The following is a 27,260-nucleotide window of genomic DNA, read 5'->3' on the forward strand; positions in this document are numbered from 1 at the left end:
CAGACATAGAAAACAAACTTATGATTACCAGGGGGTGAGTGCATAGAGGGATAAATTGGGAGGTTGAAATTGACATATACCCACTGCTATACATAAAATAGATAACTAATAAGGACTTACTGTACCATGCAGGGAACTTACTCAACACTCTGTTATGGCCTATATGGGAAAAGAATCTAAAAAAGAGTGGATATATATATAAGTATAACTGAGTCACTTTGCTGTACACCTGAAATTAACACAATATTGTAAATTAATTTACTCCAATAAAAAATTTTAATGGAAAACAAATAAATTATAGCAGCAGTATTTATAATGGCCAAGCAATCTAAGTGTCCATTAACAAATGAATGGATAACGAAGATGTGGCATATGGAATGGAATGGAATATTACTCAGTCATAAAAAAGAATGAAATATTGCCATTGGCAGCAACATGGATGAACCAAGAGATTATCATACTAAGTGAAATAAATCAGAGAAAGATAAATATATAACTCATATGTGGAATCTAAAAAAGAATACAAATAAACTTATTCACAAAACAGAAACAGACTCACAGACATAGAAAACAAACATGGTTATCAAAGGGGAATAGAGGAATGGAGGGATAAATCAGGAATATGGGATTAACAGATACATAACACTATATATAAAACAGATAAACAACAAGGATTTACTGTATACCACAGGGAATTACATTCAATATCTTGTGAAAACCTATAATGAAAAAGAATCGGAAAAAGCATATATGTGTATATATATATAAAAATCAGTTTGCTATATACTTGAAACTAACACAATACTATAAATCAACTATAGTTCAACATAAAATTTTAAAAACTAAAAGCTGGAAAAAATTGCCATTTATTAGATCTAAGTTGTTGCATTTTCATTAACTAATTGATTAATTAAAACAGTATGGAAAGACTGAAGTTCTGCTAATGATATTGTGTTAAAGAAAAAAAAAGCAAAGAAAATTTCTGATTTCCTTCAAATCTCATACCTTGAAAACAAGCTGTCATTACAGTCTTCCATTTTATCATCCACAGGAACTCTGCATTTTACTGAATACACCTTAGTCTCTCAATTCCAACAAAACAAATGCATTAAAGTATCAAGTTGACATACTTGGTTAAGGGTAAAGATGATCTTCTCTAGCAGCTTTTTCAGGAGACACAAATCTTGCATGAAAATTATAAAAATCATCATCTAACTCTGCCTCTTTTTCAGTTTCTTCTTTATTTACTTTACAGCTATAAAAGAGAAATTAAACTTTAGGCACTAACCAGAACTAGACTTGTCAATGTGCTTAGTCGCTCGGTTGTGTCCGACTCTTTACAACCCCATGGACTATAGCCCTCCAGGCTCCTCTGTTCATGGAATTCTCCAGGCAAGACTATTGGAGTGGGTTGCCATGGCCTTCTCCAGGGGATCTTCCTGACCCAGAGATTGAACCCATGTGTCCTGCGTTGCAGGCAGTTTCTTTACCATTGAGCCACCAGGAAAGCCCAGACTTGTCAATATTTCTCCCTAAAAAAACATTTTGGCCGTCCCTGGTGGCTCAGTGGTAAAGGATTCATCTGCCAATGCAGGAGACATGGATTCTATCCCTGCCCAGGAAGATCCCACATGCTGCAGAGCAACTAAGCCCATGAGCACAACTATTGCGCCTGTGCTCCAGGGCCCAGAAACCGCAACTACTGAGCCCATGTGCTGCGACCAGTGAAGCCCGCGCACCCTGGAGCCCAGGGCTCAGCAACAAGAGAAGCCACCACAGTGAGAAGCCCACGTGCAGCAACTACAGAGTAGCCTCCTTTGCTACAACTAGAGAAAACCTACACGCAGCAATGAGGACCCAAAGTGGCCAAAGAATAAATAAATATTTAAACACACACACATTTCTCATCACCTCTCTTATTAGCTCAACTATCTTAAAAAAAGTCATATTATCACAAATTTTTTTTTTATTTTTCCTCATGTGAAAAACAGACCTGCTCTTAGATTTATGGTAATACAAATATGTTCAATTAGCATGAAAAAATGCTATTGTAAACAAATCTTGGTTAAACAAACAAACAAAAAGAGCCATCTCTCAAAAAGATCTTTTACCACTACTTCTAAACTTCTAAATTTAAGTTTCCTTCAGTGAGAGTCAAATATTATATACAGGACTATTGTCTTTGAAAATATAGTTTTAATTATATATAACTAAGTATGCGATAGGCCTTCCCAGTGGCTCAGTGGTACAGAATCCGTCTGCCAATGCAGGAGGCACAGGTTTGATCTCTGGATCAGAAAGATTCTCCTAGAGAAGGAAATGGCAACCCACTCCAGTATTCTTGCCTGGGAAATTCCATAGACAGAGGAGCATAGTGGGTTACATTCCATGGGATCGCAAAAGAGTTGGACATGACTTAACAACTAAATAAAAGCAAGTATACTATAAAACGCTTCATGGAAATTCATATGTGAAACAAAATTTCAAATTACTTATACATACTACTAAGTCAACTAAGCCAAAGACTTTTTAATATCTAAAGAATATAAAAATGAATGGGGTAAATCAAACAGAGGACCAATACTTTGTAAGAGAGCTGGAAAGAATATGATTAGCAACTCTTTAAGAAACAACCCTCAGTAATAAATGCCCAACACACATATCAACTGGAATTCCTTATGTCCATAAATAATCTTAGGCTAACAATTCTATTTTTAATAAATTATAATTTGTTGGAAACTGAGGTATGTCTACATTAACATCTGTCCCTTATCTGCTGCTGCTGCTAAGTTGCTTCAGTCATGTCTTTCTCTGTGCAACCCCATGGACGGCAGCCCACTAGGCTCCTTTGTCCCTGGGATTCTCCAGGCAAGAATACTGGAGTGGGTTGCCATTTCCTTCTCCAAGGCATGAAAGTGAAAAGTGAAAGTGAAGTTGCTCAGTCATGTCCGACTCCTAGCGACCTCATGGACTGCAGCCTACCAGGCTCCTCCGTCCATGGGATTTTCTAGGCAAGAGTACTGGAGTGGGGTGCCATTGCCTTCTCCAGTCCCTTATCTACTCATGCCAAAAAAGCATTTTTAAAAATTTCTCTATGCTCTCCTCCAATTAATTTTTTTACTTGAATATATTTGATATATGACACTGTATAAATTTAAGATGTAGAACATGTTATTGTTTAGTTGCTAAGTCATGTCTAATTCTTTGCAACCTCATGGACTGTAGCCCATCAGACTTCTCTGTCCATGGGATTCCACCAAAGTGGGTTGCCATTTTTCTTCTTCAGTAAAACGTGTTACTTTGATATATTTAATGTGTTGTAATACAACTGCGTGGATCACAATAAACGGTGGAAAATTCTGAAAGAGATGGGAATACCAGACCACCTGAATCTGCCTCTTGAGAAACCTATATGCAGGTCAGGAAGCAACAGTTAGAACTGGACATGGAACAACAAACTGGTTCCAAATAGGAAAAGGAGTACGTCAAGGCTGTATATTGTCACCCTGCTTATTTAACTTCTATGCAGAATACATCATGAGAAGCGCTGGGCTGGAAGAAGCACAAGCTGGAATCAAGATTGCTGGGAGAAATATCAATAACCTCAGAGATGCAGATGACACCACCCTTATGGCAGAAAGTGAAGAGGAACTAAAAAGCCTCTTGATGAAAGTGAAAGAGGAGAGTGAAAAAGTTGGCTTAAAGCTCAAATTCAGAAAACGAAGATCATGGCATCTGGTCCCATCACTTCATGGGAAATAGATGAGGAAACAGTGGAAACAGTGTCAGACTTTATTTTTCTGGGCTCCAAAATCACTGCAGATGGTGATTGCAGCCATGAAATTAAAAGATGCTTACTCCTTGGAAGGAAAGTTATGACCAACCTAGAGAGCATATTCAAAAGCAGAGACATTACTTTGCCAACAAAGGTCCATCTAGTCAAGGCTATGGTTTTTCCAGTAGTCATGTATGGATGTGAGAGTTGGACTGTGAAGAAAGCTGAGCATGGAAGAATTGATGCTTTTGAAGTGTGGTGTTGGAGAAGACTCTTGAGAGTCCCTTGGACTGCAAGGAGATCCAACCAGTCCATTCCAAAGGAGATCAGTCCTGGGTGTTCTTTGGAAGGAGTGATGCTAAAGCTGAAACTCCAGTACTTTGGCCACCTCATGCGAAGAGTTAACTCATTGGAAAAGACTCTGATGCTGGGAGGGATTGGGGTCAGGAGGCGAAGGGGACGACAGAGGATGAGATGGCTGGATGGCATCACTGACTCGATGGACGTGAGTTTGAGTGAACTCTGGGAGTTGGTGATGGACAGGGAGGCCTGGCATGCTGCAATTCATGGGGTCACAAAGAGTCAGACACGACTGAGCGACTGAACTGAACTGAATACGACTGCTAGGTTTCCCAGGTGGTGCTAGTGGTAAAGAACCTATATGCCAATGCAACCCTAACAGACACAGTCTCCATCCCTGGTTCAGGAAGATCGCCTGGAGAAAGGCATGGCAACCCACTCCAATGTTCTTGCCTGGAGCATCCTATGGACAGAGGAGCTTGGCAGGCTGCAGTCCATAGGGCTGCACAGAGTTGGACATGACTGAAGCGACTTAGCACATATGCAATATGACTGCTGTTGTATTGATATTTGTCACATAAAAGTACAATATCATTGTCTCCATTACTTTCTGATTTGACCCCAGTCCGCCATCTAAAAAGTTTTATCGTATATGAATCCCTGTCTTATCACAATACCAGTTACATATAGAGTCATCAACAAAAGGATACCCCAGACCATTTAAAAATATTTCCTATAATTTAAACAACAGAGATAGGAATTCTTCCCCATCTCTAGAAAAATAGCATTACTCTGCTGAGTGATTTTTGTGGGTTTTTTTAAAGATACATATAAGTAGAACTTTTCTAGATTGCTATAGTCAATTCTAGGATCCATGATTTAAGGGGAAAAAATCTGAAGTGTTTGGAGGAGTATGCAATGATTATTTTAAAATTTATAAAATAAGAACTGTTTTTAAATTAATGTTAAGAGAAGCAATTAAAATTTTGAAGTATTACTGTGGATTTGTTCACTTAGCAGCTGTACGCATGCTACAACAGGGGTAGGAAATTAAATATTATTTCCCAACCTCCCTTGCAGCTAGGATCCCATATATGATTGGTTCAAACAATTGGTTGCACTCACTTGAAACTTTTACTCAGAGCCGAGTTCCATGGGGAGAGAAGTAGGACATGAAGTATCCACTTGTGCTGATCTAAAGTGTGTCAGTGGTGGTGTTTTGGAGCTGGCAACTTCATGGCTTCCTAATCCAGTGGGTGGCTTCCTGATTTAGCAGACAGCTTCTCAATTATTCCCAAAGCAGCAGCTTCTTCAGCAGCCTAGTCTTGTGATGCAGTTCCTAGAAACTCAGCCTAAGTTCCATTCTTTCAGCCCTCCCAAAGATGCTGTGAGCTATCTATACACCCCTCCCACATTAATCCCATTCTGTTTGACAGCTGAAGAGGATTCAATGAGCTGCAATGAAGAATCTTAACCTATCCAGAATTTGGTAACTAGAAATAAGGTATAGCAAGTAAAGAGATAATAAGAATGGAACTTGCTTAGTTGAGGAGGTCAGGTTTGGGGCAGTGATATCTCATGCAAACTCAGGATAAGGTATCAGAGAAAATGGTAATAGAATTTCAGAATGCTAGCACGTGTAGGCTCTGCCTTCCCTCTTTCAGCAAAGTCCAACAAGACAGATGTGACTTAGGCTAAGGATGGTCAGGTCTAGAGAGATGGAAGGGAATGTATCTTTGCTGAGAGAACTGCTCTCTATCTACCAAATAAATTGATAAAGCCCCAAATCTGGAGCCCTGAAGAACTAAAAAAGGCAACTACTGTACTACCGTACTCCAGACTGAAACAATTATAAATAAAGGTTCTGAGGAAGCTGCTAAAGCGTTCACAACCTTTCCAAGAACCTTCCCTTAAGAATTTTCTGCCAAGTAATGGGAACTATCCTAAAGAAAAAGATCAGAGTAAGACTGTTGTTATCCCATCCCAGCCTACAGTTCAAAACAATACTAAGTAGGTCCCACTCATTAAAGACCCAAAGGGAGAGAAAGAACACAGAGGCCAGCAAGTAAAAGATGAGGTTCTTTGTTAAAAGCAATCTTGATAAGATCTTTGTGCTTTCTCATGGTAATAATCGAAGAAAACAGACCAGAGACCTACTAAATTTTTAGGGAACTGTTTTGCAAAAAGCAGAAGAAAACAAAAAACAAATAAAAACCCTAAGCCCAAGCTGAAACAGCTTATAACTTTCTAAAACAATTCCCAAGGCCCTAAACCCATAATAACAGGAAGAAAGTGTGAAAGCTGTCCACTCTTCAGGAGGGGGACACTTTCCAAAGGCCACTTGTGTCCTTGAAGGTTAGTGGGCAATAAAAACATCCCAGAGGGCAATGCCAAGGGCCCCTGAGGACATAAGACGAGGGAGTTCCTCCCAGAAAGGTGAAGCAGGGGTTGCCTGATAGAAAAACCAAAGAATGTATTTATGGACAGAGCAGCGAGCTATTAGCACCTTGCTATTTTTGCCACAGAGTATTTTTTTTTAATTTCCATGGATGTATGACTGCTATGTTTCCTGCTTTCCTTTTTTCTAAAAGGTTGATTTTACTGCAGTTACCCTGTACCTATTTCATTATGCATACGGTGCTCAGGGGGTAGACACGCTGCTTTTTAGTTTGCAAGTGGTGGGAACGTAAGAAACCACATTCTATCCTCATGAAGGGGACTATACTCAGATATCATAGGCTTGTGTTACAGTTATTAATGGATTCGATTTTGGTGGTTTCCTTTTGTGGTGGGGGATGTGAGAGTTCTCTGTTTCAGAAGAATGCACACAGATATTTAGGTCACCAAAAGGCTGATTAAGTTTTCAGAGCTGTAGTTACCCATCAAACATCCCCCTTTCCCTTCTGAAACGGGATTTTTCCCTAGTTAAAGAATCCTGATTTTTAGCTGGTCTCACTTACACTGGATTTCTCAGCTTCCCTAGCAGCTAGATGGCAATGTGACACAGCTCTGGCCAAGGACATGTAAATTCAAACGCTGTGTGGTCCTCTGGGAAAACCGAATCCAGGACACTAACTCAGCTGGGGAAATCTCCTTTGGTTGCCCTTCGCCCACTGCTTCCAAAAGCCACTTTGGAAAATGAAACTGAAATAACTTGAGAATAAAAACCATGCAATGAGGAGAGCAGAGCAGAAAGATGGGAACCTGGACACTACCTACTTACAGATTTCTTTTATGTAAAAGGCAAAAACTCTGCTTTAGTTAAACCAGCATTCTCTTTGGCAATTCTGTTACATGAAGCAAAACCTGATCTTGAATGATAGAGCATAATGCAAAAATATTGTAAATGAAAAATGACCTTAAGGGGTAGGAGAAGCTGTTTGGTAGAAGAATTTCTAGCAGTTAATATTGCTGAAAGTTAAAAGTTTCAGGGAAAAGTTACCAGCAAACACTGGGGAATACTATGGTATTCTCAGGAGAAGAATCATTAATATCAAAGAGACTTTTATTGAGAGAGGGGATGATAAGCACCCAAAAGAGTATCTATATTTATGAATAAGTGAAAGCAATTTATTTTAAAAGCAATGGATGAAGCTTTCTCACTTAAATAGTTACTAATAATTTCATTAAATTATGGCATAGGCTGCTTAATTAAATAACTAAAGGAGAACAAGGGGAAAAGAAGGGAGGTATGAAAATGACAGCAGGTATTGAGTTTGTTTCCTTCCTGGTTCTGATAGGCTTCAATCCTTAAATATCTGTGTTAAAAGAAATATGTTCCCATTTAAAAAGTATCTTCCTTTATTCTACATATGCTTTAAAATATTTATTGAGCAGAGGAGAAGGAAGGGAGGTAAAAAGATGACACAGATGATGATTCAACAATTTTCTTCCAAGTTCTGGTGGACTTCAAACTTTAAATGTCTGTACAAAAGAAAAATATATGCCCTCATTTTAAAGGTATCTTCCTTTACCCTGAATATTCTTTTACACATAGACATATTGAGTATTTGTTTCTTAACTATGCTTAACCACAGATCACAATTTAAAAACATGTTCTCTAATAATATCAATACTTGATTAGGAAGAATTATGAGTAATATTGAAAGCCATCATTTCACCATGTGTATGGCTATCAAATTACATAGCTTTTGAAATGTACTAGTATATAAAGATTTTAGAGGCCTTTTCATTTTTCTGTAATACAAATTGCTCTTCTACACATAAAGAGAAAATAGCACAGATATTAATGATTTGAAATTGTATTTGTAACAAAAGTAAATTTCTATTTATTCCATTTTTAAAAATTTTCTCAAACAAACAAAATTACCTACGTGGCTAGATCTTTGATTCTCCACCAGGTGCTGATGGGGAAATCTGTTGTAATTTTTTTTGTTCCATCTGCTGTACAACCTAGTGAATGGAAAAAGAAGGTCTTAAAAGTAAGTATTATTTGATTTTCTCTGCTATGGATGCCCTTTGCCAAAGCACAACAAACTAACTAAAAATTGTTTTCCAAAATGAGATATTCATATTCTAAAATTTAAGGCAGTCAAGAATGCCATTTAAAAAATACTAAAATTTAAAAGGCAATGGCACCCCACTCCAGTACTCTTGCCTGGAAAGTCCCATGGACGGAGGAGCCTGGTGGGCTGCAGTCCATGGGGTCGCGAAGAGTCGGACATGACTGAGCGACTTCACTTTCACTTTTCACTTTCCTGCATTGGAGAAGGAAATGGCAACCCACTCCAGTGTTCTTGCCTGGAGAATCCCAGGGACGGGGGAGCCTGGTGGGCTGCCGTCTATGGGGTCGCACAGAGTCGGACATGACTGAAGCGACTTAGCAGCAGCAGCAGCAAAATTTAAAATATAACATCTAATTGAAATATTATAGTACCAAAACAGAGGCATGTAGAAAAGACCCTAGAATCCTTTTCAATGCCACAAGCATTTTACAAAATACCACCTGATGGTATTCCAGCTTCTGAGCCTCAAGTTGGTCATGCTGACGTTGTAGGTCTTCTTTTTGTTTCTGAAGCTCATCTGCCTTTTTCTTAAGTTTACTTTCTTGTACGGAGATAAGATTTTCATATTCCTTCAGTTCTTCCTCTGTGAAGAACTGTTGCTGGTCCAATGTCTAAAAGACAAAAAAAATGAGAAAAGAATAACCTTAGAAATAAAACAAAAAGCTCTGATTCAGCTTTTAAATTCTGTGATTAACAAAGTACAAAAGAATATCTATAGTAGTATATCTTTGGGGTAAGAAAGAAGGGGAAAAAGAAAATACATACTTATATTTATCCGGGCAAAAAGTATGACAGGAAGGAAAAATCCAGAAACTACTGAGACTGGTTATTGGTCCATGAATCAAGGTAAATTAGAAGTGGTCAAACAGGAGATGACAAAGGAAAACATTGACATTTTAGGAAACAGTGAACTAAAATGGACTGGAATGGACAAATTTAATTCAGATGACCATTATATCTACTACTGTGGGCAAGAATCCCTTAGAAGAAATGGAATACCCTCATAGTCAACAAAAGAGTTTGAAATGCAGTACTTGGGTGCAATCTCAAAAATGACAGAATGATCTCTGTTCATTTCCAAGGCAAACCATTCAATATCACAGTAATCCAAGTCTATGCCCCAAGCAGTAATGCTGAAGAAGCTGAAGTTGAATGGTTCTATGAAGACCTACAAGACCTTCTACAACTAACACCCAGAAAAGATGTCCTTCTCATCACAGGAGACTGGAATGCAAAAGTAGGAAGTCAAGAGATACCTGGAATAATAGGAATATTTAGCCTTGGAGTACAAAATGAAGCAGGGCAAAGGCTAACAGAGTTTTGCCAAGAGAACGCACTGGTCATAGCAAACACCCTCTTCCAACAACACAAGACAAGACTCCACACATGGACATCACCAGATGGTCAATACCAAAATCAGATTGATTATATTCCTCGAAGCCAAAGATGGAGAAGCTCTGTACGGTAAGCAAAAACAAGACCGGGAGCTGACTGTGGCTCAGACCATGATTCCTTATTGCAAAATTCAGACTTGAATTGAAGAAAGTAGGGGTAACCACTAGACCATTCAGGTATGACCTAAATCAAATCCCTTACAATTATACAGTGGAAGTGACAAATAGATTCAAGGGATTAGATTGCCTGAAAAACTATGGACAGAGGTTTATGACATTGTACAGGAGACAGGGATCACGACCATCTCCGAAAAAAGAAATGTAAAAAGGCAAAATGGTTGTCTGAGGAGGCCTTACAAATAGCTGAGAAAAGAAGAGAACTTAAAGGCAAAGGAGAAAAGGAAAGATATACCCATTTGAATGCAGAGTTCCAAAGAATAGCAAGGAGAGGTAAGAAACCATTTCTCAGTGATCAATGCAAAGAAATAGATGAAAACAACAGAATGGGAAAGACTAGAGATCTCTTCAAGAAAATTAGAGATACCAAGGGAACACATCATGCAAAGATGGGCACAATAAAGGACAGAAATGGTATGGACCTAACATAAGGAGAAGATATTAAGATGAGGTGGCAACAATACACAAAAAAACTGTACAAAAAAGATCTTCATAACCCAGATAAACACGATGGTGTGATCACTCACCTAGAGCCAGGCATCCTGAAATGCGAAGTCAAGTGGGCCTTAAGAAGCATCACTACAAACAAAGCTAGTGGAGGTGATAGAATTCCTATTGAACTATTTTAAATCCTAAAAGAGGATGCTGTTAAAGAACCACACTCAACATGTCAGCAAATTTGAAAAACTCAGCAGTAGCCACAGGACTGGAAAAGGTCAGTTTTCATTCCAATAGCAAAGAAAGGTAATGCCAAAGAATGTTCAAATTATCACACAATTGCACTCATCTCACAGGCTAGCAAAGTAATGCTCAAAATTCTCCAAGTGAGGCTTCAACAGTTTGTGAACTATGAACTTACAGATGTTCAGGCTGTATTTAGAAAAGGCAGAGGAACCATTAAATTGCCCATATCTGCTGGATTATCAAAAAAGCAAGAGAGTTCCAAAAAAACATCTATTTCTGCTTTATTGATCATGCTAAAGCCTTTGACTGTGTGGATCAGAATAAACTGTGGAAAATTCTGAAAGAGATGAAAATACCAGACCATTACCTGCCTCCTGAGAAATCTGTATGCAGGTCAAGAAGCAACAGTTAGAACTGGACATGGAACAACACATGGGTTTCAAATTGGGAAAGGATTACGTCAAGGCTGTATATTGTCAACCTGCTTATTTAACTTATATGCAGAGTACATTATGCAAAATGCCAGGCTGAATGAAGCACAAGCTGGAATCAAGATTGCCAGGAGAAATATCAGTAACCTCAGATTGGCAGATGATACCAGCCTTGTGGCAGAAAGCGAAGAACTAAAGAACCTCTTGATGAAAGTGAAAGAGGAGAGTGAAAAAGTTGGCTTAAAGCTCAACATTCAGAAAACTAAGATCATGGCATCCAGTCCCATCACTTCATGACAAATAGATGGGGAAACAGTGGAAACAGTGGCTAACTTTATTTTTGGGGGGCTCTTGACTGCAGCCATGAAATTAAAGGACACTTACTCCTTGGGAGGAAAGTTATGACCAACCTAGACAGCATATTCAAAAGCAGAGACATTACTTTGCCAACAAAAGTCCGTCTCGTCAAGGCTATGGTTTTTCCAGTAGTCGTGTATGGATGTGAGAGTTGGACTATAAAGAAAGCTGAGGGCTAAAGAACTGATGCTTTTGAACAGTGGTGTTGGAGAAGACTCCTGAGAGTTCCTTGGACTGCAATGAGACCAAACCAGTCAATCCTAAAGGAAATCAGTCCTGAACATTCATTGGAAGGACTGATGCTGAAGTTGAAACTCCAATACTTTGGTCATCTGATACGAAGAACTGACTCATTGGAAAAGACCCTGATTCTGGGAAAGATTGAAGGTAGGAGGAGAAGGGGACAACAGGGGATGAGATCATTGGATGGCATCACCAACTCGATGGACATGAGTTTGAGCAAGCTCCAGGAGTTGGTGATGAACAGGGAAGCCTGGCATGCTACAGTCCGTGGGGTTGCAAAGAATTAGACAGGACGAGCAACTGAACTGAACTGAATGAGATTGGTTACCTATAGAATAAATAGAGAACTGGGTGGTAAGGACAAAGAAAATGTGAGAAAGAAAATCATACTTTTTTGAATAAATCTTTTTTGCACAGATGTGATTGCTGGTAATATGTCAGTGTTTCACATGCTTAATAAATAAATAAAATCCATAAAGACAGAAAACTCCTCCATATTGAATACAAATAGAAACAAATAAATAATACTTTTAAGTGAACAAAATACTTCACAGAAGGGGGAGGGGAAAAAAACAACTAATCCAAGAAACTTGTGATCACAGTATATAGACTATATGCACTTAGGCTAAAACAATGACAAAAAATGTAAACAAATATTAAAGTCTGGTTTTTCAGAGATATTGATTAGCAAGTCTGAAACTCTTTGTAAATCCTATGATTGAAGAAATAAGTAAATATTATTCCCATCAAAAACCTTACAAATATTCCCTTGGTCCTGGTAATACTACATTGAGAATCTATTTTAAAAAATAATCCTTAACACAGAAAAACTTTATATAAAAATGGGTTAATAACAGCACTATCTTTTTAAGTAACAATAAAAGACTGGAAATAACCTAAATGTCTAACACTTAGAAAACAGTTAAGTACCTCCAAAGTTATTAATGCTTACCAATACTTTTGATATGATGTTGAATGATTCTTTTTTAAGGATTCTGGCAGTGGATTAGACAAGTTACTTTTCATATTACCAAAGATAAAATAGTAATTTTACATTGGGAAAACCTGGATGACACCACCTTAACCAAATAATCAAAGTTAACCTAGCCAGTTATGGAAATAATCAGCAGCATATGCTTCTTGATATGATGCATTTAACATCACTTCAGTGATATTCCTACCAAAAGTAGGAATCATAAAGAAACAGCAGACAAATTCAAACTGAGGGTCATTCCATGCAAATAGAGGGAGAAAAAGAGGGAGGTAGTGACAGATTTCCTTTTCTTGGGCTCTAAAATCACTGCAGATAGTGAATGCAGCCATGAAATCAAAGATGTTTGCTTCTTGGCAGGAAAGTTATAACAAACCTAGATAGTGTGTTGAAAAGGAGAGACATTACTCCTCCGACAAAGGTCTGTATAGTCAAGGCTATGGTCTTCCCAGTGGTCAGCTGGACCATAGAGAAGGCAGAGCGCCAAAGAATTGATACCTTTGAACTGTGGCGCTGGAGGAGACTCCTGAAAATCCCTTGGACAACAAGGAGATCAAACTAGTCAATCTTAAGAGAAATCAACCCCGAATACTAGTTGGCAGGACTGATGCTGAAACTGAAACTCCAGTATTTTGGTCATCTGATGGGAACAACTGACTCATTGGAAAAGTCCCTGATGCTTGAAAAGATTGAGGGCAGAAGGAGAAGAGGGTATTGGAGGATGAGATGGCTGGATGGCATCACCAATGCAATGGACATGAACTTGGACAAACTTCAGGAGATGGTGAGGGACACAGAGGCCTGGCGTGCTGCAGTCCATGGGGTCGCAAAGTCGGACACAACTGGGTGACTGAACAACTTTTTAGAAATATCAATACTATGAGATACAAAGACTCAGAAACTTTCAGATTCACTAGAAAGACAGTGCAACTAAATCCAATGCATGATCTTGGATTTTCCTTTGTAAAGGACAATACAGGGAAAATTGACAAACCTCTCAAAAAAATCTAGAGATTAGAGAATAGTATTGTGTGTAGCATTGATAATCTTACTGTGATTATATAAGATAAATCTTTGCAGAAAAAACACCGTCAAGTATTTAAGGTTAAAGCAGCATCATGTGCAACTCTCAAAAAAAAAAGGTGTTCAGGAATTCCTTGTTTATTCTTGCAGCTCTTTTTGTAAATCTGAAATTAAGTCAAAGTGAAAAAGGTATGTAATTATCTATTGATCCAGTTCACCAGAAGCACTCAAGGGAATTCATGTTCAAATAATCTGAACATTCTTCTTCTTCACCAATGTCCAGAAATAGTTCAAATGTTAGACAAAAACTTAAAACAAAAAAGAAGCTGATTTATTTAACTTCAAACTAAGATGACCAATTGTCCCAATTTATCCAAGACCATCCAGGTTAAAACACTGAAAAGTTACACATCCTGGGAAATCCTCAATCCAAGGTAAACCAGGACAGTTGGCCACCTTATTTCAAACTAACTAAAAAGGTAATTTTATTTTATATAGGAAAAGACAATGTTCTCTTTTCAGTCTACTATGGTTGGTTCCTCTCGACCATTCTTTTCAAGACGTGTCTGCACTCACTCATACAGAGTAAACTATGATATAAATTCAAATAACTTTGGTAGGGAGCAATTTGGCAGCTATGTTTAGAAACTAAAACCTGCTCATAAAACTTGAGAAAAGTTCTATTCCTAGGAATTAATCTTAGGGAAATCCTCACAGATGCCCCAAAATGCATGAACTAATGGATAGTTATCACAATGTTATTTATCACAGAAAAAAAAAAGTCTAAAACCTGGAAGAATGGCTATAAAAATTATGCTATCACACAACTGCATACTAAGTGGTCATTTTTTAAATCATGATTTTGAGACACGGCTTTGGAAATTTTTCATGAAATATCACTAAATTTTACAAAACAGAATTTCACAAAGTCATTTATATAGTATAAAGCCATTTAAAACATATATAGATATGAATTTATACATATATGTAAACTAAAAATGGGACAGGCACTATTTATACACTCTATGCTATATGTATGCATAATACTAAATACACAAAGGATTTCCAAACTTGCATAACACAATGCATAATTTGTGTCTACTTCTGGATGGTACAATTACATGTAACTTCCAATTCACTCTTCGAATGTATCCATATTTTTAATTTTCAAAAATGAATATTATTTTACACTTAAGTACAATTTTAAAAAGACTTCTAATTATATGCAATGTGATTGCTAGTAGAGATCAGCTGCCACAGCTTTTCAAGAAATCGAGTTCATTATTTTATAGTGACATTTTATGTGAAAAGCCAAGATGGTATAACTATCCATGCAAACATAATGGCAAATAAAAGTTAAAAGGGGATAAACTGATATAAATTTCTTGAACCATACATCCCATTTCAAGTAGGTTCTCTTACCTCCCAGCTATCCGGCTCTAAGAATTCCTTTTTTTCTGTAGCCTTTAAAAATTCCTCTAGCGTCACCAATCGGTCTTTGTTAGTATCAACCTGATTAAAAGAAAATGTATATGTAAAATAAAATAACTCTTTCTCATTATTTAGACACTAGAAATTCTTCTAATAGATGCTGCTACATAAACATACAGCAATTAGCATTAGCCTAACATCCATAGAAACTGAGAAAAAACAAAACAAAACAGAACACTTAATATCATACTAGAATCAGAAAATAGATAACTTTCTCTTCTATATAATTCAAATTTGAAAATACCTGAAATCCCCAAAGATCACCAAGTTTGAGTCTGGTGATATGGCTGGTTAGACTAATATTATTTTCCTTCCTCCCTACACCATTTATAATTCCTTTTGAAGCTAAGTGCTTGGGCAACAATCTTTCCAGAAAGAGGACTTTTTTAGGCAAGAATAAAGCAGTTTAAGTTAAATGCTCACAGCATTTTTTTCCTAAAAACAAACAACTAACTAAATCAAAGATGAAGTTGACAACCTTTCCAAATCCTTTTCAGTGGCTCTTATAAACTATGGCAAATTCAGTTACAAAATTGAACTTTATGATGGCCAAAGAAATTCATTTGTTATGTAAGATGCCAGCACTCAACAGAAATCCCAGTTTACCATGAATAGCTCAAATATCAGGTGAAAATCACTGAAGCAAAGCAGTGGGCTTGGGGAATTCCCTGGTGGTCTAGCAGTTAGGACTCCACACTTTCACTGCCAAGGGTCTGGGTTCAAGCCATAGTCAGGGAACTAAGATCCCACAAGCTAATCACACAAGCTGTGCAGTATAGATAAAAACAAAAACCGTGGGCTTAAGTTATCCTGTCTATGATAGCTCTTTCAGAGTTTTTAGCTTAATAACATGAACAAGAAATAAATATTTGTTGTTATAAACCATTAAGGCATTGAGTTTTTAATTTCTTAGCAAAAATTAATTTTTTACTTCTAAAGAATGTTTTATACATTCTTTTATATGCAGAGCATCTTAATCTTTTAAAACATTTTAAAGTAGTTACAAAATAATTTTATTTACACTAAGGGATTCTACTGACTGTTATGAATCAAAAATGAAAAATACAATTATATATCTATTCTGTATATTTGTTTTCCATTTAACAATAAGATTTATTGCAAGAACTTGAATAATCCACAGAAGTAACAGGCAAACATTTCAAACATACCTCATTCATTACATGTTCCCTCATTCTAAGCCTTTCTTCCTCCATTTCTACCATATCATCCTCTTCATTTTTGGGGTCATATACTTTCTCCAACTAAAAAGAAAATTTTAAAACCAACATAAAAGAAAGGAAGATAATAGAAGGAAAAAAGAGAGAGCAAAGCCACTGAATACTTAATGAACTCATTTACCTCTTTAGTAAATAGGGCTTCTAATTCTTGTTCATCTAGGAAGCCATCACTATTGACATCTAAAGTTTAAAAGTTACAAATGCAGAAACTGATTTTAATGCCTTAGAAAACAGATAATTAAAGTACAACTAATTACAAGTGGTTTGCAACAATATTACTTACATAAAGCATCAACATGCTACAGAAAAAGGTTTCTTTCTTTTTATGAAGCCTCTGATCAGTCTAACTGATAACAATTCACTACTTACTCATAATTCACCATAGTTATTGAGAAAAATATGTTAACCAATTTTTCCCAAAATATAAAGCAATGTGCTTTAAGACTATATTTTAGTATTACAGCCTAATGTCTGTGAGATGCAACCTAGCTAGTCACAGAAATACCTTCACTTTACAGAGAAACTTGCAGTAAGTCATATAACAATTCAAAAATAAAAGCAAGTATAAAGACAGCTACTGAACTAAAATATTTTATACTACAGACCAGTAATAAAGACTATTATACTACCCTTGAGAAAAACTCAAGTTTTTCTCTTGATATTCTTGAGTAAATATTTACTACCAATAGGACTCAATTAGAAAACTTTAGCAGAAATCAATTAAGACTAAAGCATCTATTATTTTTCAAACAGAAGATATAAATATTAATATTTGTATCAACTCTGTTACCATGTAATTTGAAAAATGTCTTGGGGTCGAAGTCATTAGGATCCAATCCATCAGCCTCTTCCCACACTTCTTTAAGTTGATCTTTGCTTCCCTGTGAATCAATTTTTAAAAAAAACACATAAGACAAACTGTAATCCATATATAGAGACTCAAATGCAAAATTGAAAAACTATAAAAAATTAACTCAAGATTTTAAGAACTAATAACATGATAAAATTCTACTATCTGGCACAAAGAAGTATCTTCATTTAATTATGATTTTATATATATTTTGTTTTGTTTTAATTAATTCATTTATTTTTAATTGAAGGATAATTGCTTTACAATATTGTGTTGGTTTCTGCCATACATCAACATGAATCAGCCAGAGGTAAAGTCACAGTCCTTACTGGATGATTAACTTTAGGGTGATTTTCATGTTTTTTCTTCATTTCTGCAAATTTAGATTCTTCTTCTTTTCTCTTTTCTTCACTCAGTGTTTTTAAATATTCTCTCCTTTCATGTTCCTTCATCATTTCATATTTTTTAAATTCTTCATGCCGAGCTTTATCATAGTGTTCCAGATCACTTGTAGCCTATAAAGCAATATTTAAATTAAATAAGAAGATGTGCTTACAAATATGAATAAAAGCTTCTTCCATATAGCATACTCTCTAACAGAAGGTAGTATTCAGTTCAGTTCAGTCGCTCAGTCGTGTCCGACTCTTTGCGACCCCATGAATCACAGCACGCCAGGCCTCCCTGTCCATCACCAACTCCCGGAGTTCACCCAGATTCATGTCCATCGAATCCATGATGCCATCCAGCCATCTCATCCTCTGTCGTCCCCTTCTCCTCCTGCCCCCTATCCCTCCCAGCATCAGAGTCTACATACTCAACTTTTGTTTTAAATTCTACCCTTCTAATTCAGTCATTATTTTTGTCAGAGATGGGCTTCCCAGGAGGCTCAGTGGTAAAGAATCTGTCTGCCAGTATAGGAGATGCAGGTTCATGCTCTGGGTCGGGAAGATCCCCTAGAGAAGAAAACATCAACCCACTCCAGTATTCTTGCCTGGGAAATCCCACGGACAGAGGAGCCTGGAGGGCTACAGTCCATGGGCTCAAAAAGGAGTTGGACATGACTCAGCAACTAAACCAATCAACACTATCAGAGGTGTAGGCATTCAAAGAAGCTAAAAGTTCAAAGCTAGTTTCAACCTTAGAAAAGTTGCGACCCCATGGACTATACAGGTCATGGAGTTCTCCAGGCCAGAATACTTGAGTGGGTAGCCTTTCTCTTCTCCAGGGGATCTTCCCAACCCAGGGATCGAACACAGGTCTCCTGCATTGTGGGTGGATTCTTTACCAGCTGAGCCACAAGGATTGGGGGGGTGTAATTTTTAAGGTAGGCAATAGATTCATATGGCCTAAAACAAGAGAGTATAAGAAAGTATAAGAAAGAAATGACTGAGCGACGTTCACTTTCAAATTAAGCCCTTCTTCAAAGTAAAAAGCAAGTAATATATAAATTTACTTTAAAAAGAAAAAGGAAGAGACTGTCAAATCTGTATCATATAGAGAACTAGAATGGTTTCTAACAACTTAACTAAACGTAAGAATACCCAGACAAGAACATCTAGTCTGCTAACTCCAAACAGTACAACACAGGAGGTCTATGAACTGCTATCTAAAATTCCTGAGGCCAGATGTGTTTCAAAATCTTCAAGATTTTATAAAAGATATATGGCATATATGCAATATTATGTAACACTCATGAAGAGTATAAATAGATTAGTACTTCCTTATCAAAATCTATGAGTACTCATATTAAGTAAGCTAGGAAAAAAACTATAAACAGCCTTATTAGAATTCAAGCCAGGTTTCCATTTTTATAGTATTTTGGATTTTGGAATTGTTGGCAAGGGATTACAGATCTGTATGTCCACATTATTATCTGTACTAATAAGAGTTATACTATCTCCCTTTAAAGATATTCTAGAGAGTATACAAAAGTTATACTACCATTTCATGAAATTTGTCAAATTACAAAATCTCAAAGGTACAATAAAAACAATACATTTTGACAATTATTCTCACCGCTTTGATTAGCATATCTAAATCTGTAGATTCAAACTTGTCAGGATTCAGGTGGTTTAGATGATCAAATTGTTTTAGAAGAGCATGGTGGTCTATACCTGTATCTGAAAGAAAATGAGAAAACTATAAATAATAAGTTACTAGAAGCTAGAATCATTAATATAAATGATACATAAGAATAAAAATTCATATTTTATAAGAAAATTTGACATTTTAGATTAAAGGTTAATTATTTTTTTAAGAATATTGCATACATTGTTATTCTAGACAAAGATAATATCCCTGAATCTGGAATGGAATACAATTTAATGTGTGCATTTTAATGTTATTTCAAGAAAGACTAGTTGACTATCAGAGTAACTTACAGTAAAATCTTTTTTCTTCTTTTTAATTTATTTTTTATTGAAGGATAATTGCTTTATAGAATTTTGTTGTTTTCTGTCAAACCTCAACATGAATCAGACATGCTGCTGCTGCTGCTGCTAAGTCGCTTCAGTCGTGTCCGACTCTGTGCGACCCCATAGACGGCAGCCCACCAGGCTCCACCGTCCCTGGGATTCTCCAGGCAAGAACACTGGAGTGGGTTGCCATTTCCTTCTCCATGAATCAGCCATAGGTATATATATATTCCCTCCCTTTTGAACCTCCCTCCCGTCTCCCTCCCCATCCCACCTCTCTAGGTTGATACAGAGCCCCTGTTTAACTTTCCTGAGCCATACAGCAAATTCCCATTGGCTATCTATTTTACTTATGGTAATGTAAGTTTCCATGTTACTCTTTCCATACATCTCACCCTCTCCTCCCCTTTCCCCATGTCCCAAATATCCATCAACAGGGTTCTGGTAAATAAATTATGATATATCTATATAATGGAAATATATGCAGCTGCTAAAAAAAAAAAAAAAAAAAGATGGTCTCTGCATATTAATACAGAAAGATCTCCAAAATATATTATTAAAGGAAAAATACATGGCACAAAATGTATATTGTATATATCGTTCGCATAAAAAGAGAGGAAAAATGAGAACTTTTATTTGTATTTGCTTATGTATGAGTAAAGAAACACAGGAAGGATGGTATTAGGGGGCAGTGGAAACTAATAATGTACAAAACTATCCAGGAACTTTCTTACGCTCTCTTGTTTTAGGCCATATGAATCTATTGCCTACCTTAAAAATTACAGCCCCCTCCCCCCAATCCCTGTGGCTCAGCTGGTAAAGAATCCACCCGCAATGCAGGAGATCTGGGTTCGATCCCTGGGTTGGGAAGATCCCCTGGAGAAGGGAAAGGCTACCCACTCAAGTATTCTGGCCTGGAGAACTCCATGGCCTGTATAGTCCATGGGGTCACAAAGAATTAGAAATGACTGAGCGACGTTCACTTTCAAATTAAGCCCTTCTTCAAATTATCAGAAATTTTAACTCATAAATTGTGAATCAAGGAGAAAATATTTATAACCTTTCTAAGGATGTAAGTCAGTTTACTTTAGATAATGAAATCTAGCCCCTGTTTTGGAATAAAGAAAACATTGCCAAGATTAAGGAGATGGAAGTTGTCTAAATGCAAAGAAATCTCAAACCACCTTAGGCCTGGCTTCAAAGACAGAATTGCTTTGTGTGTCTGACTACAGGAAGTAGGATGGTATGAGTTAATTTACCTCTCACTGATGTCCTTAGTTTCAGGATAATGAGTATTTGGTACTTGTTTTCTAAGTCTATTCACCAGCAGAGAGTTTACCCTCTACACTGAAGTGAAGTGAAGTCGCTTAGTCATGTCTGACTCTTTGTGACCCCATGGACTGTAGCCTACCAGGCTCCTCCATCCACAGGATTTCCCAGGCAAGAGTATTGGAATGGGTTGCCATTTCATTCCCTAGAGGATCTTCCCGACCCAGACGTCGAACCCTGGTCTCCCACATTGTAGGAAGAGGCTTTACCGTCTGAGCCACAAGGAGTCACCAACGTCCAGGACCTAAAGCCTGATGATCTGAGGTGGGATGAGTGAATGAATGAAAGTCGCTCAGTCGTGTCCAACTCTTTACAACCCCATGGACTATACAGCCCATGGAATTCTCCAGGCCAGAATACTGGAGTGGGTAGCCTTTCCCTTCTCCAGGGATCTGAGGTGGAGGCAATGTAATAATAATAGAAATATAGTATACAGTAAATGTAATACACTTGAATCATCCTGAAACCATCCCCACCACCACCAGTCTATGGAAAAATTGTCTTCCATGAAACTGGTCCTTGGTACCAAAAAGTTTAGGAACCACTGCTCTACACAATTTCTCCAATATGACCCATTGCAGAGGTACAAGTTTAAAATGCATATTACTTATCCCCAGAATCAGCATATATAGAGGTGAGATTCAGTAATTTGTATGTTTAAACTAGCTCCCCAGGTGATTTTTATGCAACTGGAGTTTAAAAACTGATACTCTGTCCTTAGTAAATATTCAGATATTTATTGATGACAATGAACCACCCAGATAACCAGCCTATACAGGCATATTACAAGGATACAGGAGCCAGCTTGAAGGGTATCTCACTTGCCAAATCTGGCCCTTGGGTTTTGATTCATAATTAGAAAGGCCATTCCAAGACAATAAAGGAATTCACTTATGTTGTCAACTTTGCTTTTATGGTTTTATTTTCTACTCTTAAATCTTTGATTTACATAAGCACTTATCCTGATATATATGAGATATAAATCTAACTATACCTTTTTCCAAATGGCTATCCAACTCTATTAAGACCACTTATCTCACTAATGAGATACCACCTTTAATGCAAATGAAATTCCATATGTATTTAATTTTATTTCTGGAATTTTTATTTTGTTTCACTGGTCCTTCTACTTACATGACAAAATCATAGAATTCTAATGTCTGATGTTCAGTGATATGTTTTGATATCTAATATAACAAGTCCTTCTTCTTTGTTCTTCCTAAGAGGCATATTGCTTTTCTTGCTTGTTTTCCTTTTCATATGAATTTTAAAATTAACTTGGCCAGTACCAGGGAAAAAATGTACATCTTTTTTATTTGAATCATGTTAAATTTATAAATTAATCTAGGAAGAATTGACATGTTTATAATACTGAGTTTTGTATCAGAAAAATGCTATGTCTTCCTTGTTTTTTCAAGTCTACTTTTGCATCTTTCAGGAGCATTTTCAAGTTTTTATCTTTAAGTCTTTCATATCTCTTAATAGGTTTATTTTGGGTATTTTATTTTTGTTGGTATTGTGCAATAGTCTTCTCTTCCATTACATCCGCTAACTGGCTGTTGTTTGCACATATGAAAAAACACTGATTTCTATATATTGCTTGTGTGCATGCTAAGTTGTTTCAGTCGGATCCGACTCTTTGAGACCCTATGGACCATAGACCACCAGGCTTCTCTGTTCATGGGATTCTCCAGGCAAGAATATTGGAGTGGGTTGCCATTCCCTCCTCCAGGGAATCTTCCCTACACAGGGATTAAATTCGTGTCTCTTACATCTCCTGCATTGGCAGGAGGGTTCTTTACCACTAGCACCACCTGGGAAGACCTCTGTATATTGTTTACCTTGCTGAATTTTCCTGTTGTATATACTAAGTTCTTCAGACAATTACATTGAGTTTTCCAAGTGCCTATTATCTGCAAATAGAGATGATTTTATTGCCTTTTTTCCATTTACTTCACCTCCAATTTTTTCATTTGTATAATTGATTATACCCTCCAATACAATATTAATTAGTAGTGGTGACACAGTGAGCATTGTTTTGTTTCTGATTTTAGTTAAAATACATATTTGTGTTTCTCCAATAAGTATGTGTAGCTGAGCTGGACATATGTGATCATGTTACAGAAGGATCTATTGATTACTATTTTATGACTTTAAAAAAATTAATTAGATGTGTTAATTCTTGTCAAATGCCTTTTCTGAATATATGGAGGTGATCGTATGAACTTTCTTTGAGATAGCTTCACATTTCAAAAATTCTGCTTCTTAGCTGTGTAATCTCCTCATAGTCTAAATTAGACCATGGGAGGATAAATAGGCAGAGCCAGAGGAGTTTTAGGGCAGTGAAACTACTCTGTATGGTACTATAATGGTAGATACATGTCATCATAAATTTACCTGGACCCATAAACTGTACAACCCCAAGAGTGAAATATAAAACTGTGGATTTGGAGGTACCATGATGTGTCAGTGTAGGTTCATCAGTTGTTGGGAGATGTTGGTATTGGGGTAGGCTGTGAACGTTTGGGGACAGGGGGTATATGGGAAATATCCGTACCTTCCCCTCAATCTTGCTATGAACTTTCTATTGTACCAAAAATAATTATCTTAATTTTTTTTTTTTTAAATTGAGGAGAATTCCCTAGTGATCCAGTGTTTTAGAGTCCACACTTTCAATGCAGGGAACCCAAGTTCGATCCTTGGTCAGGGAACTATATCCCACGTACCACAATGAAGTTCAAAGACACCCCATGCCACAATTGAGACCAGGCACAGCCAAAGAAATGCGTAAATAGATAAATATAATTTTTTTTAAAATACAAACTTGAAAGGTTTATTCCAATTAATTATTTGTCCTTTGACTTTGCAAGTTCTTTTGTCACCAAAAAATTTTTTCTTCCTGTATATACACATATAATAATTTATAATATTAGATTTCCTAAAAAGTTAATCTTGCATTCCTAAAATAAATCCACTTGCTATGACAGAGTATTCTTTTAATATCCAATAATTTTGGTTTTGGCATCAATACATGATAAGAGCGTGGAAGTTTCCTTCTTCATCTGTGCTCTGGAATACTTTAAATAGCACTGACAACCTGCCCCCTAATGGTTTAGTGGAATTGCCTTTGGTATTGTCTGAACCTGGTGTTTTTGTGGAGCTAGCTCCGACCATTTTTCTATTTCATCTATGGAAATTATTCTAATTAGTTTCTCTCCCCTTCTTTCTTTTGGTCTTCTTTGATGTTATTTTTCCTCTTTAAAGCAATGGCTTAATTAATTATTTTTCATTCTTCCTTTTTTGATATTATTATTTAAGGGCAATCATTTTGATTTTTGAATGACATTTTAAAAATTAAGAGCAGCCAAATCAATTTTAACATTAAATTTTTACTAAAGGAACATGGTCTGTAAACTGACCTCAAAACCAAATATTGGAATTTTCTGACCTTTTCTTTAGTACTTACCTTGAAAAGAATCTAATTTAGCTTTAATCAGCATTCTTAACCTTGCCACTTCTTGCCTTTTCAGTTCATCAAGTTTTGTCCTCACATGGTGACTTACTAAATCCAGTTCTTTGCTTAGCCTCCCACTCTGTTAACAAAAATGATAAATTAATGTTATCTATTCCATTGCATTTTTAGATAAGATATAATATATCTAAAATAGGATTATGATAAAATAGTGATAAATGCTTTGACTAATTGAGATAAATTTGATATTACAAACATTTCTTTCAGAAGAAATTCAGTTTGTAACTCTAAATTAAGGCATCTAAAAGCCATAATTAAAGCAAAAACAAGAAACTCAAAAAGTAACTTAAATTGTAAAATGGTACAGCCACTTTGGAAAACAATTTGACAATTCCTCAAAAAGTTAAACACTGAGTTACCATATGATCCTGCAAATCCATTCCTAGATATATACCTAAAGAGTAGAAACATATGTTCACATAAAGTCTTAAATATGAATGTTCACAACAGCAATTTTCACACTAAAAAAAGTAGAAATAACCCAATTTATCAGTCCGTCAACCGATAAATTGATAAAATATGGAATAGCCATATAATGGAATATACCAATACATGCTACAATATGCTGAACATTGAAACCACTATGCTAAGTCAAAGAAGCCAGGCACAAAAGGCCAAATTTTGTATAATTCTACTCATATGAAATGTCCAGAACAGGCAAAACCACAGAGATAGAAAGTAGATTAATGTTGGCCAGGGGCTGAGGGGAGGAAAGGGGGAGAGATTGCTTAATGGATACAGGGTTTCATTTTAGAGGAAACAAAATTGTTCTAAAATTAGATAGTGGTGATAGTTATATAACTCTGTACATGTATCAAAACCACTGCATTGTACACTTTAAAGGGGCAAATGTTATGGTATATTAATTATATTTTGATAAAGCTTTTTAAAGTAACATAGCTTCCTTAAGCTTTAGTCATTCCATATATTAAAAACTTATCAAAATTCATCTTTTTTAGGTTGTCTCCTTTGATTACTTTTTTCATAGATGAATATATACATGCTTCAAAATTTAAGAAACAAAATAGTTAGTGGTTTACTTTCTCTTGTTATAAATGCACTTGCAATCATAACTGCTACTGCTGCTAAGTCACTTCAGTCGTGTCCGACTCTGTGCGACCCCATAGACGGCAGCCCACGCAAGTCTAACTAGCAATCAGGCACACAAACCCTTCAGGATTGAGTCAAGGGGGCCTGCTGAGGAAGGGACGGTAAAGAAACTCCACAAGGGAGACCAAGAAAGAATGTTCAGAGTGGGGAAAGGGAACCAAGAGAATAGTCTGTTACAGAAGCAAAAAGAGTAGTATATTTCAAGGAGAGATGGTCACTATTATTGATAAAGCAACAGTTCTCAAGCAGAAGCACCAACATCACTTGGGAACCTCAGATCCACAGGCCCTAGACTTACTGAATCATAAAGTCGGGAGGTGGGGCCCAGAAATCCGTTTTAACAATTTTAAATTTTGAGAACCACTGAGATAAAATAAAGGAGTCCAGTAAGAAGAGGAATAGAATGTGTGCCTTAGATCTGGCAATGAAGAAGTCATGACATCCTTCACAAAAGCACACTCAGGGAAGCAGCACAGGCACTGCCATGATCCTCCCCGTTAGCAATGTTTGGTAAGGGAAGAAATGCAGTATGAGTCTCCTTTCAAAATGGAAGGAAAGGACAACTTCAACTTTTTTTCCAGTTTTTCCTGAGAAAAGAGGAATTGCCTAGCTGTTTGTAATGATTCTCTTGGGTTGGGTTTTGTTGTCTAGTTTTACTCATTTCTTTTTCATTAAATAACTGTTTAAGTCACTCTATTTTGTCTCCCCCACCCTTACCCGATACAACCCCGTAAAGAAAAGGACCTGACTGTGAAAGGGAGACAGTTATAAAAGTATTCCCATACCAAATAAGACAAGCTAGTTGCCTTCTTTTCCCTGGTTATCTCTATATAGTAACTCCCATTATCCACATTTTTGTTAGCCCTCAAATAATGCTCTTAGTCCTAACTGAAGTATTGTAGATAAGAGACACTGAAAGATCTATATTAGATATCATTCATCCCAGGAAATTAGTTCCATAGCTCAAATAAATTTTTCAAGGAAACACAAAATTATTCAGGGGATTGTGGGTATTACCTAAGTGAAATAAGTCAGGCAGAGAAAGAAAAAATGCTGCCTGACATATGTGGAATCTAAAAAAACAGAACAAACCAACTAAACTAAACAAAAAACAGACACATACAGAGAATAAATTGGTGGTTGCCAGAGTGGAGGGAGGCTGGGGAAGAAATGAAATGGGTGAAGGGGGTCAAGGGGTACGAACTCCCAGATGTAAAATAAATAAGCCATGGGGATGTAATGTGGTGGGGGTGTGCAATCAATAATATTGTATTAATTTTGTGTGGCGACAGATGGTTACTAGACCTATTGTGGTAATTATTTCCCAAAGTATACACATGTCAAATCACTATGTCCTAAACATTAAACTAATATAATACCATATGTCAAATATAT

General features: G+C 36.6%; 1 protein-coding gene across 4 annotated transcripts in view; it reads right to left on the minus strand.

Moving 5' to 3' along the window:
* Nucleotides 1-7,858: 7,858 nt before the first annotated feature.
* NUCB2 (nucleobindin 2) overlaps nucleotides 7,859-27,260 on the minus strand; it is a 40,499-nt gene continuing 21,097 nt past the window's right edge. For 3 of the 4 annotated variants that reach the window (XM_055548458.1, XM_055548461.1, XM_055548460.1), the window contains 10 exons: nucleotides 24,690-24,816; nucleotides 19,497-19,600; nucleotides 17,810-17,995; nucleotides 17,421-17,511; nucleotides 16,752-16,810; nucleotides 16,562-16,654; nucleotides 15,324-15,413; nucleotides 9,042-9,212; nucleotides 8,410-8,488; nucleotides 7,859-7,999 (listed from right to left, as the gene is read on the minus strand). In XM_055548458.1, the coding sequence (XP_055404433.1) occupies nucleotides 8,414-8,488; nucleotides 9,042-9,212; nucleotides 15,324-15,413; nucleotides 16,562-16,654; nucleotides 16,752-16,810; nucleotides 17,421-17,511; nucleotides 17,810-17,995; nucleotides 19,497-19,600; nucleotides 24,690-24,816 (996 nt within the window). In that variant the 3' untranslated portion in view covers nucleotides 7,859-7,999; nucleotides 8,410-8,413. Of the gene's footprint in view, nucleotides 8,000-8,405; nucleotides 8,489-9,041; nucleotides 9,213-15,323; nucleotides 15,414-16,561; nucleotides 16,655-16,751; nucleotides 16,811-17,420; nucleotides 17,512-17,809; nucleotides 17,996-19,496; nucleotides 19,601-24,689; nucleotides 24,817-27,260 lie in introns of all 4 variants that reach the window. The other variant, XM_055548459.1, reaches the window with a different exon arrangement.

The sequence above is a fragment of the Bubalus kerabau genome, chromosome 15, assembly GCF_029407905.1.
Source record: "Bubalus kerabau isolate K-KA32 ecotype Philippines breed swamp buffalo chromosome 15, PCC_UOA_SB_1v2, whole genome shotgun sequence".
NCBI classification, from domain to species: Eukaryota; Metazoa; Chordata; class Mammalia; order Artiodactyla; family Bovidae; genus Bubalus; species Bubalus kerabau.